Source organism: Kryptolebias marmoratus, linkage group LG22 (genome assembly GCF_001649575.2).
Source record: "Kryptolebias marmoratus isolate JLee-2015 linkage group LG22, ASM164957v2, whole genome shotgun sequence".
NCBI lineage: Eukaryota > Metazoa > Chordata > Actinopteri > Cyprinodontiformes > Rivulidae > Kryptolebias > Kryptolebias marmoratus.
The window spans coordinates 28,214,957-28,231,115 of record NC_051451.1 but is presented as its reverse complement, the minus strand read 5'-3'; the positions used below and the strand labels follow the sequence as shown (position 1 = coordinate 28,231,115).

The 16,159-nt window shown below is 46.3% G+C and overlaps 1 protein-coding gene across 2 annotated transcripts in view; it reads right to left on the bottom strand.

The window, feature by feature from the left end:
• Nucleotides 1-16,124, bottom strand: part of vwc2 (von Willebrand factor C domain containing 2) — a 31,890-nt gene extending 15,766 nt beyond the window's left edge. The window contains exons 1-3 of one of the 2 annotated variants that reach the window (XM_017435081.3): nt 16,002-16,124; nt 4,781-5,483; nt 2,748-2,877 (exon numbers count right to left, since the gene is read on the bottom strand). In XM_017435081.3, coding sequence (XP_017290570.1) covers nt 2,748-2,877; nt 4,781-5,404 — 754 coding nt within the window. In that variant the 5' untranslated portion in view covers nt 5,405-5,483; nt 16,002-16,124. The other variant, XM_037973383.1, reaches the window with a different exon arrangement.
• Between the last annotated feature and the right edge of the window lie 35 nt (nt 16,125-16,159).

Genomic DNA, 16,159 nt, shown 5'->3' with positions numbered 1-16,159 from the left:
TAATCCAGCCGTGGATTAGGAAAGGAAATAAGGTGAGCAATTACAGCTGCAACATATTTCCCCATCATTTTGTTGAGGCTTGCAGGTGTTATTGTGTCTATCAGATCTAATTAAAGATCAGCATCCTTTGAAGAAATGAAAACCACCTGTTTTTTAAACACACGGTGGATTTTCAGGGTTGTAGCTACACTATATTTACTAAAGTATCACTTTCATGGCTGCCATTCCCAGGCATGCAGCTTCTACACCCATCAGTGAAAGAATGGGTCGCTGTCAGGAGCTCAGTGAATCCAGCGTGGTGCCGTGATATGATGTCCAATCTCAAAACTTCCTCACCACTAAATATTCCACAACTCGGCCTCCAACCTTCCTGCGGCCTTCAGATCAGCTCAGGAACAGAGAGGAGGGAGCTTCATGGTATGGGTTTCCATGGCAGCAGCTGATCCAAGCCTTCCATCACCGAGAGCAAAGAGTCGGCTGCTGGACGTGTCCTCTGGAGGGACGAGTCTGGGTTCGGCTGCTGCCAGGAGAACGGTTCCTGTCTGACTGCGTTGAGCCGAGTGTAAAGCATGGTGGAGGGAGGATCATGGTGTGGGCTTGTTTTTCAGGAGTTAGTTCCTTTGAAAGAAACTCCTAATGCTTCAGCATACCAAGACATTTTAGACATTTTCCTGCTCCCATCTTTGTGGGAACAGTTTGGGGACGGCCCCTTCCTGTTCCAACATGGTTGATCACCAGAGCACAAAGCAAGGTCCATACAGACATGGATGAGGAAGAACCTGACGGGCCTGCACAGAACCCTGACCTCGACCCAACAGAACACCTTCGGGATGAATCAGAGCAGAGACTGAGAGCCTTCTGTCCAACATCAGGGTCTGAAGAATGGTCCAAAAGTCCCAGAAACTCTCCTGAACGTGTGGAAAACCTTCTGCTGTTATAGAAGCAGAGTGGGCCAGCAGCAGATGAAACCCTGTGGATTCAGAACGGGATGAACTCAGATTCATGTGTGAGTGAAGAGAGGCGAGCGAATACTTTTGGCAGCATAGTGCATGTGAAGATTCCCGGGTCTTAAAGACAAACAGGAAGACGCAGCCGACTGGAGAGGGAACGTTTTTATATTCCCACCAAATCCACGAGCTCACTCACCCACCGAGGATTTTCTGCTTTCAGACGGCATCGGCCCTTCTTACCATAAGATTAACGCATAAACAGATCTCAGCGTGTCGGAGGCGCCGAGTCACCCGGAAACATGGAGAACTGCAGTCCTTCAGGGTCTCATTAACAACAAACAGGATTTCTGTGACATTTTAAACTCGTGTCCCTGTCTTTATTCAGCTGAGTCAGCATTCACACCATTTATTTTTTTATTCTTTGTAATTAAACTACTTCCATTTTAGCCGTTCATATATCAAAACCTTCAGCTCATTCAGGAGATGGCTGCTGTGCCTTTTGGTTTTTGTAACTTCTAAGAGCGAGTCATTTAAAGCATTATGACGTTTGCTTTATTAAGTCAGTGGGCGGGTGACATGCATTCCTTCGAGGAACGCCAGGCCTTTAATATTTAATGTTTCTCTTGGAGCAATAAGTCTGTCGAAGCTTTAATGTGTAAAAGTTCCAACGAGCAGCAGGAACATCAGAATATGCACTTCTGTCATCTTCTAAGTGGCTTATGAAGCATTTTTATGTGGAGCAAGTTTTTTTTTTGTTTGTTTTTGTTTGTATCAAACAGGAAGCAGAGCTTCAAGATTCTCCGTCAGAGATCCGTATCAGAAGTTCTGATTCTTTTTGCTGAAGGAAGCAGAGCCGCTGACGCTGCCATGTTGCATTATGCTCACACCAAGAAAACAAGGGGACATAATCTGGGACAAGCTGTCGGGAATCATCTGAAACAACTTCAGCTAATCGACTCTGAGATGCAGGATTCCTCTGACGGGACGAGGCTTTCCAACCAGCGTGGTAATCATGAAAGTCAGAGGAAAAACAAAGCACACATTTAAAACATACCTAAACTGTCCGCAGCAATGGGCCGGAAGCATTCGTTAAATTCTCCCTCCGGGTATGAAGCAAATAAATGAGACACCTGTGAGTATCGCTCCCGTCAGAAGCCTCACAGCTCATTAAACCCATTTCTTTGCCTGGACTTGCTTTAAAATAAATATAAGCTGAAATGTGAAGCTAGCGCTCAGACTGCAGCGCAGCATTGTGTCCGTGTCAGCACAATGAATGTTGCTGTCTTTGCCCTCATTACTTCAGCCGAAGTCCCCCGGAGCCAAAAACAGATCTGATGGGGTTCTGTCCTGCTGGAGCGGCCCGGCAGACGTCCATCCATCCATTCTCTTCACCTGCTTCCTCCTTTCTGGGTCGTGGGCCAGCTGGTGCCTGTCTCCAGCAGTCACTGCGCGAGAGGCGGGGGACATCTGGACAGGTGTCCATCACAGGGACACATGGAGACAAACAACCATTCACCCTCTCACTCCCACTGAGGGACAACTTAGAGTCACCAGCTGACCTGATGGTGTCCTGGAGGACCTCCGTCCTGCAGGTTTCAGGTGTTTCTCTGCTCTGACTGAGATTAACAAGCTTCTGCTGAGGAGCAGAGGAACATCTCAAACCTGCAGGACCAGAACTGGACTCCACTGAAACCGGAGAACCCAGAGAAGACCCACACACGAACGGGGAGAACATGTAAACCCCGATCAATCCTGCGACCTCCTGCTGTCCGTGGTAAACGGGGAACCGTCACTCACCGCTCTTGCAGATGGGACAGCACTGATCCGGCTCGTACTCCGGGTCCACGCACTCCGTCTGCGGACAGGCCGCCACAGAACACAGAACCTCCCCACTGGGTTCACAGCGGCACTTCTCACAGGGAGACACCTGCGTTACAGGAAACAGGTGGGCGACGTTATTCAAATGGAACTGAACATGGTGCAGATAGCTCTCTGGATGATCTCAGTTTCATTCTGACAGGACTGATGAGCTGGTCCAGCATCACTAACGAAGGACTTCCAGCCTCTGAGACTCACGAGAGGAAACTGAGAACGTTTTGAGACCTTTTGGAGACTGCTGTTAGCTCAGCCTTTCTCCAAACTGAGATCATTCAAAGAGCTTTAAACACACGGATACAAGAGCGCTACCCGCAGAACCCCATTTCAAATTGTCTAAAACATCCTTTAAGTTTATTACCGTCTTCAGCTCTTTGGTTGCATTGATTGTTTTGCGAATGTTAAGCCTCGCTGTAACTGACACACACAGATGCAGACACACAATACACACCCTGTGTCTGGATTGTTTAGCAGAGAGCACATTCAGAGCCACAAAGCTGCTCCTATAGGGAAGTCTCCGCTCTCTGAATTGTATCGCCAATGAGCACCTCATTTTAGAGAGGGCTGAGCTGAGAATTGAACTACACCATTCAATCAGAAGATAAGAGGAAATCAATACGAGCGGGGAAACAAAAAAAAAAGATGCTTCCAATTTTCTCCGTGTGTGAACAGACTTGGATATGTGAGCATTCTGAAAATAGAACAAACACGAGGAAAGGACTGAGCCTAACGGTGTACAGTTTGATTTACATTCAGTGTTTCACTCTGCAGTCGCTTATAGAAAGATGTAGTCGTCTAAAAGCAAAGGTTTATTCTGCCAGGGACACACTCAACCTGTACAATGCCAAAGCTCATTCCCTACCTGGCTCTCCTCTGTGAAAAATGGGCTGAGGAAGCACTTAGCACAATGCCCCAGAATGTAGCAATCAGGCATAACAACCTACCTGTTGTTTCATTTCAAATCATACGGCTCTGAGGCTGATGTACGCTGCTTTAGGAAGCGCAGAATTCCCTGAGCCGAGGCTTAACAAACACACGTCTGCAATAAAGATGTAAAGGAAGATGTAATATCTTAATTAATATCAGCCTCAACATTCTGCTGAGGTGCTCCTTACATAAACAGGAGCATCAGGGTCAAAGGTATCACCTCGTAGCAAAGAAGAAGAACAGGGAACGGATCCCTGTTCAGACCCAGGACCAGCATCCATCCTGGATGATCTCAGACTGCTTGGATATATTTACAGATGGCGTAACGTCACCTCGGGAGAGATACGAGCAGGAGGACAGAAAACATCCTCTCATAAAATAAAACCTCCAGACTTCTGGTTCCCGACGACTTAAAGATCCTGATGAGGTGGTAACGATCTGCCTGAAGTTAACGGGATCCTTTCTGTTAAATCCCAGACTTTATGTGACACAGAATGTGGCATTAACAGGGACTTTAACTCTAAGTGTTTCTATAAGTGACTCTTTCTGCTTCCCCTGCGACTGAGGCATGATGGGAGAAAATGTTTAATATGTTCAAGGTCTGAGGATGAATTTAGCCTGCAGCTTTGAGTTCAGTTTTTATTCTTTCTGAACCTCATCAGCTGAAAGAATGTGTTGCTCACTTCAGTCTGCTCATTTCAGCTCTGTGTGATTCAGACTCAGTTTCTTTAGCTGCTCGTGTCGCTGAAAGTCTGACTGTCAGCTGAAAGTTACATCATCACAGTGTTCCTGTTGTGGGGGGAGACAGAACCCCTCAGAACCCTTCGGTTCCTGCAGAGTTCTGGCGTTACCATAACAGGAACATCTTTTCTTGTCAAACTGAAGCTGCAGGACTAACCTCTGGTTTTATTGTGAGAGAAGACGAAGTCTGTGTGTAAGACAGGGTTACAGCTCTGTGGGATGAGGGAGGGTTCTGTCGGGTTCTGTCGGGTTCTGTCAGAAGGGACTGAGTGCAGTGACCACCTTACCTTAAACTCCTCGAGCGAGGCGTAGATCTTGCCTCGAAACTCACAGTAGTTCTTCTTCTCCCTGCAGAGCGGGCAGCACTGGCTGGTGTCCACTTTGATGCAGCGAGGGTGGACCTTGGGGCATTCGGGTTTGGTGCACAGCGGGCCCTCGTCCGTGCAGAGGCAAGGGCACGTGGAAGGGCCCGGGGTGAACTCCTCGCCGATGGCAAACACGAAGCCGCTCTCGTCCATGCAGCCTTTCCCTCTGTAGTCCGGGTAGGCGTACTCGTCGATGGCGTCCAGGGACAGCGTGACGTCGCTGGTCGGACCCTCGTCTGTCTGACTGTCCTGTTCGCTCCGGAGCTCCGGGGATTTCCCGCCTTTAGATCCTTGTGTCAGAGAGCCGAAGTTCGGCCTGGCGGGACTGGAAGCGGTCCTGTTCGTTTCCTCCAGTTGGCGCTGAGCCTCGTAGTCCTCTTCGGGGGCCTGTTTGTGCTGCTGTTTGTCCCCCCGGGCTTGGGTCAGCACCCGTTCCAGGCGCTCTCTGCTCACCGGCGAGGTCGCCACGGGGTTACACAGGACGCCGCTCAACGGGAGCGCCAGGAAGAAGAGAACTTCCGCTGTCATGGTTACGGAGTGCAGCATCTCTTCCCACCACCAGCAAGGTGGGAAAACACCTTTGCTCACATAACACACTTCACGTCTCAGGCGTCAGCCAGTCCATCTGGAAAGAGAAAATTAAACCGGGGTTATGTGCTCCATAGTTTTATCACTTTTTTTTTATCTCAGGTTTGTCTGCGTCTCGTTTGGCCTCTGAAACTCAGAAAGCTGAGAGTAATGAAATCATGAAGCATGCAGGAACTGAGTCACCAGGAAGAGGAGCTGTCAGAAATCAGGAGCGTTTCCTGCATCAATCAGTGACCGCGGTCTAATCATGAAGGAAAGAACTGGAATCCATGTCTGTTTTCTCAAATGAATCACAAAAGGACATAATGTCCCTCTGCAAGAACAAAAAACTTTATTACAGCCGGCAGGAAAAGAAGTTACATCATCAGTTTCAAAATAAAAGCAGCTTTGTTAAAAAAAAGCCAACCAAATCTTACTTTTTGTAATATTTTCTACACTAAAGAATGAATTTAGATCCAGAAAAGTTGAAAGGATCCACAGATCGGCTGCAGGAACCTGGACTGAATGTTTTTGTTTTTGTCTTGATTTACTGCAGCGTTTTAAAATTCAAATGCTGCGTCTGCTGGCCTACTTTTATTTATTTCCCTGCTCACACCGAACGTGTCGATGAGCTCAGTTTCATTCGTTTTCACAGAAAAACGAGGTTCATATTGACCCAATGTGACGGGTCTGTTTTACTCCACAGAGGGGCGCAGCTAAAAGCATCACTGGAAGGAATGCATGTCACCCGCCAACTTTTTCTGCTCAGAAACGAGTGAGTTGTAGTCGTGTAAGCGTGAACTCCGGCGAGTGTGTTGGGATGACTCTCAGCTACTACCACACCAAGATTCAGCTCATATCTGTAAAACTGACTGAGTCACAGCCTAAGGTCATCTGGCTGTGGCAGCCATCTTGAACTGTGTTCAAGCTGTAGGCGTTGATCCAGGGATTCATTCCTGAAAGTTTCTTTAAAATCCATCCAGTGGTTCATAAGATATTTTGCTAACAGACAAATAAAGGCAAACCCATTATCATCCGCCTGTCAAGGTAAACTGAGCATTATGGTAAGAATATATAAATATGCATGTGTTAAAACAGCAGCAGCCTCTCTGTTTGGGGCGTTCTGTTATTCATGAATTCTGCAGACAGAGGATCACACAGCCAGCACCGCCGTGTTTTTCTCTGAATTGTTGGGTGTGAGGCAGAATCCTCGGAGCGGCCGTGGAACGAGGTGCATACCGATAACGCTGCTGCAGCTGACAGAGACCGGGGGGGGGGAGACATGGGGGAGACGAGCTTCATTAGTAAAAGGACCTCATTTGTCTTTTCTCCGTCTCACCTCTCCACCCTAACAGCTGTTCGTGGCTGTTGCTCTGATGCTGCTGCGCTCGCGGGCAGGACAAGCTCTGGGTGGCCCCCGGGCTCGCTGGCGCTATGTTCCAGGGCGGTGCTGCTGAGGGAGCACGTCTGGTGTCCGCGGAACGCCGCTTGGACATAACAAGGCTGGCTGTGTCCCAGATTGATGTCAGAATGTCCCCTGACCGGACATTCGACCACGGAGAGCAAGAAGCTCGATGTGACACATTTTAAATCTCTAAATTAAATATAAAATATGAATGAATGTTTCTGCAAACAAGCTAAACAGAGACTGAGAGACAAACTGCTGTCCAACATGTGCAGCAACTGCTGAGCCCAATATGGCCGACCAACCCAGCAGGAAACATCAGCTCCAAATGAGCTCCACCTTTCACACCTGTAACCCCTCACAGCCCTGAGAGGAATGCCTGTCGTCCGCCACGATTCTCCACTCAGGTCACAGCCCTGAGAGGAATGCCTGTCGCCCGCCACGGTTCTCCACTCAGGTCACAGCCCTGAGAGGAATGCCTGTCGCCCGCCACGGTTCTCCACTCAGGTCACAGCCCTGAGAGGAATGCCTGTCGCCCGCCACGGTTCTCCACTCAGGTCACAGCCCTGAGAGGAATGCCTGTCGCCCGCCACTGTCCACTCAGGTCACAGGCCTGCAGTCCTGAAATGAATGCCTGTCGCCCGCTACGGTCCACTCAGGTCACAGCCCTGAAATGAATGCCTGTCGCCCGCCACAGTTCTCCACTCAGGTCACCCTGAAGGCGACTCTTTTTTCATCACTTCCAGGTTTTTAAGCACCTGAAATCTGACTGAGTTACGACCATTTTTAGGTTCTTTAAGGTCAGATAGCTGTGGCAGCCATCTTGAATTGTGTCGACTCATCAGCTGTAGAAGCTCATCCAGTGGTTCATGAGATATTTTGCTAACACGACAGGCATAGACACACAAACGGTAATAAAAAATAACCATTTTATTTATTGTGTGTTCTGTTTGTTCTCAGGTATGAGCTCAACTTCAGCCGATGAAGCTAATTATTGTTCTGAGATAAGAAACAGTTTAATTATTTAAATATCAAACCTGACAGCTTCTCTTCCACAGAAACATGGATGTTTTTAGGAACTATGATTCTAAACAGTTAATTTATTTAAAAGCTTATATTAGCTCTGTTGAAGAGGGAATATCTGATTATGCTTTAACAGAAATTAACTGCAGAAAAGGGGAATAAAACGTCACGAGACTAAAATTAAATCAATACATAAAGCTTCTTAAAACAGTATTTAATCATTTTAAAGTTTGCACTCTTCATCTGTTTATTAAATTTGTTAAAGCAACAGAAATTTGACTAATACGGTTAATAAATATGTTGTTTTTTTAGCTCTCTGTGGGCTGATGGCTGCAGCAGACACGGTTGAAACTTTCATTTCGAACAAACCGCAGCAGAATTCCACTTCCTGCACGGACCGCTGGCTTTGGGCTGAAAGTGCTTTTACTGAAAAAAGGAAAAGAAACTGGAGAATTTATATTGCTGTATGTTTGACCATTTACCACAACAGAAAACGTTTTTACAACCTTTACAGATGACTTTTTTTAACTACGGTCGTCACATTTTCATGCTTTCTCCACTTTTTCAAGCTTATCTTGTTCCAGCAGTCGTCGGAATGTTGAACCCATTAGACTCGAATGCAAATCTAAGTATTCCTTTATTGATTGTAATCTAGTTTGTGGAACATTATTAAGATGCTTTCTGTTGATAATTCCTATTCCCACTCTTTAGGTTTGAGCGATGGCGAACACTCGTTTTATTTAAAGTGTTTTATTTTATTTTTTTTATGAGCCGTTTGCTAAAAGGTCACGAATTTATCTCCGGCCTACAGCTCGGCTTTCTGCACAAAACTCAATATTTGCAAGGACAATTTCAAAGGAAAGGAACGACATGAACTGAGACGGAGCAGCAGAGACACGACGCAGTCTGCAGAGTGGTCGAAAACATCCTCAACTGCTGGTCCGTGGGCCACACGCGGCCAGCGTAGGGACTCATTAGGACTGCTAATGAAGTGGTTTTATTTATGTTTTCTGCAAATGTTTTCCATCAGTATCTAGACTGGATGAAGATAAACACAGACGCCCAGATCATCATTTCACAGAAAAATACCTTTTAAGGCCTTTAAAATTAACTTATTAAATGATTCTAATAAGTAAAACCTACAGAATGTGTTAAAGCAACTAAACAAGATAATTAGACATAAATATTTAATACATTTATTATAATCATTGCCCGCTGCAGAAGGCGATAATGTCTTTTTGTGTTGGTTTGTTTGAAACATCAGATGAACGTCTACAACCGATGACATCATAGAGTCAAGATGGCCGCCGCAGCTAATCAACTCAAGCCAACAGAAGAATGTGTGGCTGTGGTCGTAGCTGAGGGTGATCCCCGACACGTCCTTGCGCGGCGGGTGACAAGCATTCCTGGAACTGGGCTCTCACCCTCAGCTTCCTCTGCGCGCGGCGCTCTGCAGGCCTGATGTCACGCGTTTCCTCGCCGGGCTGATGTGAAACCAGCGTTTGAAGAGGTGTCTGATGCTAATTTTGCTGCATTAACAAGTGTTTGTTTTCCCGAGGTAATTATTTGCAGATGATGAGTGTTAATTGGAGAGTTGTTTTTAGTCTCACTTACCAGATTTTTCCCTCCTGAAGTGGGTGTTTAAATGCATCACCGCGGTGAATTAACTCCATCATACTGTCTTTATATAAACGCTCCTTTTCCTTCATTTCTCCTGGTTTCAGCTTCACTTCTCGTCTAAAGGGGCAGCGAGGTTTTAATTCAGGTTACAGCGAGTTTATTAAACATTATTACTCTGAATTTATCTGCTGTCGCTCGTGTTGCATCTTTATGGAGAGGTTTTGGACCAGATGCTGCGTTCAGGGAAATTCGTCAGTTTTGGTTTTGGTTCAGATCGGCTGAGGAGCCTCAGATGTTTGTTTTGTTTCCAGAGGTTCTGTTGAGGTTCTGCTGCTTTCTCCGACCCAGAACTCCAGTTCTCTGAGAATTCTTTGGAACAAAGAAGTTTGTGATAAACTCAGTGACTGCTGCTACAAAAAAAGACCGAATCATGAGCCCTCCGCTACCGTGCATGAGTGAGCTGTACTCCTGGCCGTGCACATTATTTTCCTGCCCACATTTATCATTTAACTCACTGGAGAAACTTTAAAAATAAAGTTTTTAATAATTATTCTTTGAGATCAGTGTGGTGTTTGGACCTGGACATTCGGGTCCAGCAGAACTCCTGAAGGAGTCCGATCACAGCTGCAGAGCTCCAGAACTACAGAAACTAAAATGAGACGGGTTTGGGACAGGTCTGAGACAGGTTTGAGACAGGTCTGAGACGGGTCTGAGACAGGTTTGAGACAGGTCTGAGACAGGTCTGAGACGGGTTTGGAACAGGTTTGAGATGGGTTTGAGACGGGTCTGAGACGGGTCTGAGACGGGTCTGAGACGGGTTTGGAACAGGTCTGAGACGGGTCTGAGACAGGTCTGAGACGGGTTTGGAACAGGTTTGAGATGGGTTTGAGACGGGTCTGAGATGGGTTTGGAACAGGTCTGAGACGGGTCTGAGACAGGTCTGAGACGGGTTTGGAACAGGTTTGAGATGGGTTTGAGACGGGTCTGAGACGGGTTTGGAACAGCTCTGAGACGGGTCTGAGACGGGTTTGGAACAGGTCTGAGACGGGTCTGAGACAGGTTTGGAACAGCTCTGAGACGGGTCTGAGACAGGTTTGAAACACTTGCAACAACTCTGTGACTATCTTGAGAGAAAATATGCTGCACAAACTGTTTGAACATGTTCAGGTTTTATGGATTAAACCGATGATCCCTGCAAACGTTTTAAGACATTTTATCTCTTTTAGGACATATTTAATCTAATTTCAGCTTCAGCTTTTGTTCAGCCCAGAACGACTCGCCTACAATGAGCTGCGGGTGGATAAATGTCTGACATATACTCAACATAAAGACGATTAAGAATCCCACTTTTAGAAACCTGCAGGTATCTCTCACTCCTCTCACTCAGGGGTTTTACTCTCTTCTGTTCGGTTCAGAGCAAAGATTTTAAAACTTAAAAACATTTTTTCTTCCCATAAATGAACGTCGCCTCTCTTAATGAGCTAACGACGTTCATTTGGACTGAACCAACTCAAAGCTCGGGGAGGGGGCCGTAGAACGGAGTGAATATTTAAAGTGTTTTAAGTTTGTAACTAAGAAAGTAAAATTAGAGTCAATAAACACTACATGAGATGAAACGTTGGGTCAAAAACCAGGAGAGCAGCTTGGTGCTTTACAAACCTGTTAGCCTCTAAGGTTTTAAAGATATATTTCAGTAATAATTAACAGTACAAGAACACACTGGGAGCTCTGTAAAGCAGCAAACAAACTATTATCCCTGGAAAAGAACACCCTGCATGTTTTATAGAGCAAATTATCTATTTGTCTCATTAGGGATTAATGACTGAGCTGCATTAGTTTAATTACAGCTTAATTTTGTAATTCTTGTACCAATGAGCTGACAAATCAAACAGAGGATGTCTGCTGGAAACTGAGCTGCAGAGGAAGAAACTAAATATCCTCATTAGGAGAAAAAACAAACGTTATTAAAGCACACGGCCACGCTGCTCTTCTATCATAATGTCATCGATATCTGAGATCATTTTATCATCTTAATGCTGTCACTAATGTTGTCAGCTTTAATTACACGAAGCTTTGAACAATGAGCTGTATCCTCGCTGATTCCATCTAAACAAACAGTAACACCTGCTGCGGCTGTTCTTTGGGAAACACCACGGAGGTGTCTGAGCATCCCAAGGATCTAAAGAGGGTCCATCTGGGGCAGGGGTGTCCAATCCTGGTCCTCAGGGCCACCATCCTGCATGTTTTCCTTGTTCCTCTGCTCCAACACACCTGATCTGAATCAATGGGTGATTAACAGGCTTCTGCAGAACATGAAGAGGTGATTTAACCTCTGAATCAGGTGTGTTGGAGCAGAGAAACAAGGAAAACCTGCAGGATGGAGGCCCTGAGGACCAGGATTGGCCACCCCTGATCTAGGGTCTTGGTTGGGTTTTCCATGGCAAACTGGTTCTGGACAAATGGTTCAGACAAAGAGTGATTTAATAACCCTCAGGATGACAGTGAGACCAAGGAACCAGGGTTCCTGGTCCTCGCTCTGAAGCCAAGCCCCTGGTGGTCCGGCTGGAACAAGACCACCCTCCTGTGCACCCACCGTAGAAGACAGGGGACAGACTGATCCCAGCTTGACTTCCCAGTCACCAACTAGCCTCTAAAAGGAAACCCTACCTGAAGGAGAGATACCGCTAAAACTCACAGGAACCAAAACTGAGACGGGTTCCAGACGCCCACAACAACTCTGGGACTAATTTAGGAGAAAATCCAAAGTTTAAATTTCAAGCGACCTGATTGGAAGCCTCTGAGACGCACAGGAGGACAAGGAGAACCCCTGCAGACGTCTCCAGATGTCTCCAGCAGTCCCAGCCCAGTCAGGTACTGGTTCCAGGCCCACCTGGACCCACAGCATGGGCTCTGGAACCAACCTCCTGGAGAGGGGGAGGCTAATTAGGTCTCTGCGTCTCGTTGACCAAATGCTGGGAGTTTTCCCCTCAATTAGCATCAATTATGCATCCCTCCAGTTTGCAGTAATTGTGAAATGATATTTATATTCCAATAACAAAGATCGAGTCTATTAATCTGCCTCCACTAAACGCTTTCAGTGTCTCTGCTCTTACTTTGCAGGACTGATAATGTTTCCACTTTCCTCTGACATTTAAATGGCTCTGCTTTCAGCCCGAGACCGAATGAACTCGACATTATCCGCGGCGTTTGGCAGCCGGAGCGGCTCCATCATTATCGTAACCTCGCTCGGATAAATCCCCCTTTTTGTCAAAAGCCGAACTTCTGCTTCCAACTCAGAGCCGAATGTGCGGCTCGAAGTGAGCGGGGGTTCAACGGTTCGTCCGGCCGCCAGCGTCGCATCGATGCACGACGCGTGAGGTGTTGTGGTTTCTGTTGGTGGCAGCGGGACGGTGGACAACAAGTCCTGACAAAAACAAGCGGAGGTCTTCGGCTCATTGTTCGGATAAAGCTGCAGCCAAAGTGAGTAAGTGGCGGCTCTTCCACTGACACAATGTCTGCTAAAAATAGGAACAAATGTGTTGAGGCAGGTTTTCAGCCACGCTCCAGCCTTTTGTTTCTAAATATCTTAATTTATAATGTTTACTTTAAATAATATCCCCTTCTTTGTTTGAAATTCTCTTTGAAAGCCGTTATTGTGGCCCGCTGCTATGACTGGCTGTCTGTTAGCAAAATATCTCATACTGTAATCGTTAGAAAAACTTTTATCTCTGATCAACCTTTGGAGCCAGCTCCATTCAAGATGGCCGCCACAGCTAGGCAGCCTCAGCAAACACAGTTTTACACATACTGAGCGTAAGTTGGATGTGGAGGTAGCTGAGAGAGCCAACACCTCCAGTGAGCTCTGGTTTGGAAGGCAGTGGGCGATATGCATTTCTTTAACGACCTGACAGCGACACGACAAAACAGCCGAAACTCGGCTGTGTTCGCCTGGAAAGCTCCGGCAAACGTCCCTCAGAAAAGACAAAAATAAATAAAAAACTGAGCTAATGTCATTTAGAGGAAAGCCGTTTCTTTGGGGCCAGAATTAACCCAGAAAGTCAAACGTGTCCAGCTGGAGACAAGCGACAGGAAACATGTTTACCCCGCCTGCAGAGAATTAACAATGTTTTAAATCTCTGTTTGATTTGGAGAAACATTCTAAAATGACGAAACCCAATTAGAGCATTAAAGGAATCCAAGAGTATTAAGCCATCTGCCAGTGAGGAGAGAAAAGCTGCAGGCCTGTCGATTTCAATTTGATCAGCTGACGGGAGTCTGGGAGTGACCCAAATCAGAAAAACACCAAAAATCATTTTTAACAAAAATGAGACAAACTGCATTTCCTGCTAAAACACGGGCTGAATGCTACCAGCTGCTAAAACTGAGCTGTTACAGCTGAAAGCAGCCGAACGGCAGCTAAAAGCTACACGCAGCCAAACGGCAGCTAAAAGCTAAAGGCTGCAGAACGGCAGCTAAAGGCTAAAACCAGCAGAACAGCAGCTGAAAGCAGCCGAATGGCAGCTGAAAGCTACACGCAGCAGAACGGCAGCTAAAACCTAAAAGCAGTAGAATGGCAGCTAAAAGCTACACGCAGCAGCTAAAAGCTACACGCAGCAGAACGGAAGCTAAAAGCAGCAGAACGGCAGCTAAAAGCAGCAGAGCAGCAGCTAAAAGCTAAAGGCAGCAGAACAGCAGCTAAAAGCTAAAAGCAGTAGAATGGCAGCTAAAAGCCAAACGCAGCAGCTAAAAGCTAAAAGCAGCAGAATGACAGCTAAAAGCTAAAAGCAGCAGAATGGCAGCTAAAAGCATCAGAGCAGCAGCTAAAAGCTAAAACCAACAGAACGGCAGCTGAAAGCTAAAACCAGCAGAACGACAGCTAAAGGCTAAAAGCAGCTGAACTGCAGCTGCTACACACAGCAGCTAAAAGCTAAAAGCAGTAGAACAGCAGCTAAAAACTAAAAGCAGCAGAATGGCAGCTAACAGCTAAAAGCAGCAGAATGGCAGCTAAAAGCTACACACAGCAGAACGGCAGCTAAAAGCTAAAAGCAGCAAAATGGCAGCTAACAGCTAAAAGCAGCAGAATGGCAGCTAAAAGCAAAAGAACTGCAGCTAAAAGCTAAAAGCAGCAGCTGACAGCAGCAGCTAAATGCAGCAGCTAAAAGCAGCAGCTAAAAGCTAAAAGCAGCATAAAAGGACAGCAGCAGCTGAAGCAGGTTTTAAAGGGAACAAAGTTCCTGGAGGAACTGACGGGATCTCTGTGTGTTTCTGTGGGGAAACATTTGGAATAAAATAAAATATTTTGTAAAGTCTAAACAGCAGCCGTCTCCTGAACGAGCCGAAGGTTTGATACCTAAACAGCTGCAGAAGAAGAACGAGCAGAAAGCTAAAAAGCAACAGCAGAGCGCCGCTGACTCCCCGTTCAGACAGTGACACACCTGCCAGGAGAAGTCCGGAGCTTCACAGCCACATCTGGAGCAACATGTGGAAAAAACGCTCAGAAACAGCAAACATGCAGCTGAATACAAGCATAGCTTTTACTGAAGGAATGCATATCGCCCGCCAGCTTTTAGACAACCAACATGAGACTTCAGCTGCAGCCTCAAACCTTTCAAACCTTTAAAATGATATGCATGTGTTGGGAATCAGTCTCAGCTACTACCACACCAAATTCTAGCTCAAGATCTGCAAAACTGACAGAGTTATAGACATTTTGATGTTTTGCAAGGTTAGTTGGCTGTGGCGGCCATCTTAAATCGAATTATCTTCAAAAGTGAATCAGCTGTAGATGTATATTTACTGATTACTTCCTGAAAGTTTCATTAAAATACGTCCTGCCGTTCAAGAGATATTTTGCTAACAGACAAATATGATTGGACTCCAACAGGTAATACCAAAGTTTTAAGCAAAGATCTCACACGGTGAGTAGCCCTTGCAGTATGTGTTGTGAATTACTTTCAGCTACTACCACACCAGATTTCTGCTCGGAATCTGTAAAACCGACAGAGTTGCAGACATTTTTGTGTTTTCTAAGGTCAGCTGGCTGTGGTGGCCATCTTGAATCGGATCGTCTCGGAAATAAAATCAGTTGTGGATGCATGTTCACTGATCAATCCCTGAAAGTTTCATTAAAACACGCCCCGCGGTTCGTGAGATATTTTGCTAACAGACACGCGAACACCCCGCACACGGACCAGATCTAAAACAGTCTTTAAGAAAAGAAACGGACTGGAGAGACTTTGTTTGCATGCATTAATCTGGAATGATTTGCTGTGATGAAGATGTGATGCAGAACCTGAGCTGAGCAGATGTTCCTGCAGGTTCTGTCCTCTTCAGACACATTTCTAATAAAATAAAATAAAATAAAATAAAAATCACTTCTTCTGCTTGCTTGTTTCCTCACATCCCGGCTGTCTGGGGTGGAATTTCACCTCTAAACTGTCTTCAAATCATTCAGATCCTGCACGTACAGAACCACCGAACCGAACCGAGCCGAACTAAGTTCGAAGCCGTGAGAGCGGATCCATTTACCCGTGCTGCTCGTCATCCCGCAGCTCCTCTCTCTGACCGACACCAGCCAACGATCCGGGGACTGGCGCGCGCTAACAGCCCGCTTTCCCGGGAAAACGCTCGCGGCTCATGCTCAACTTGAACCCGGCACGGAGTGGGTGTGGAGGGGGTGAGGAGGG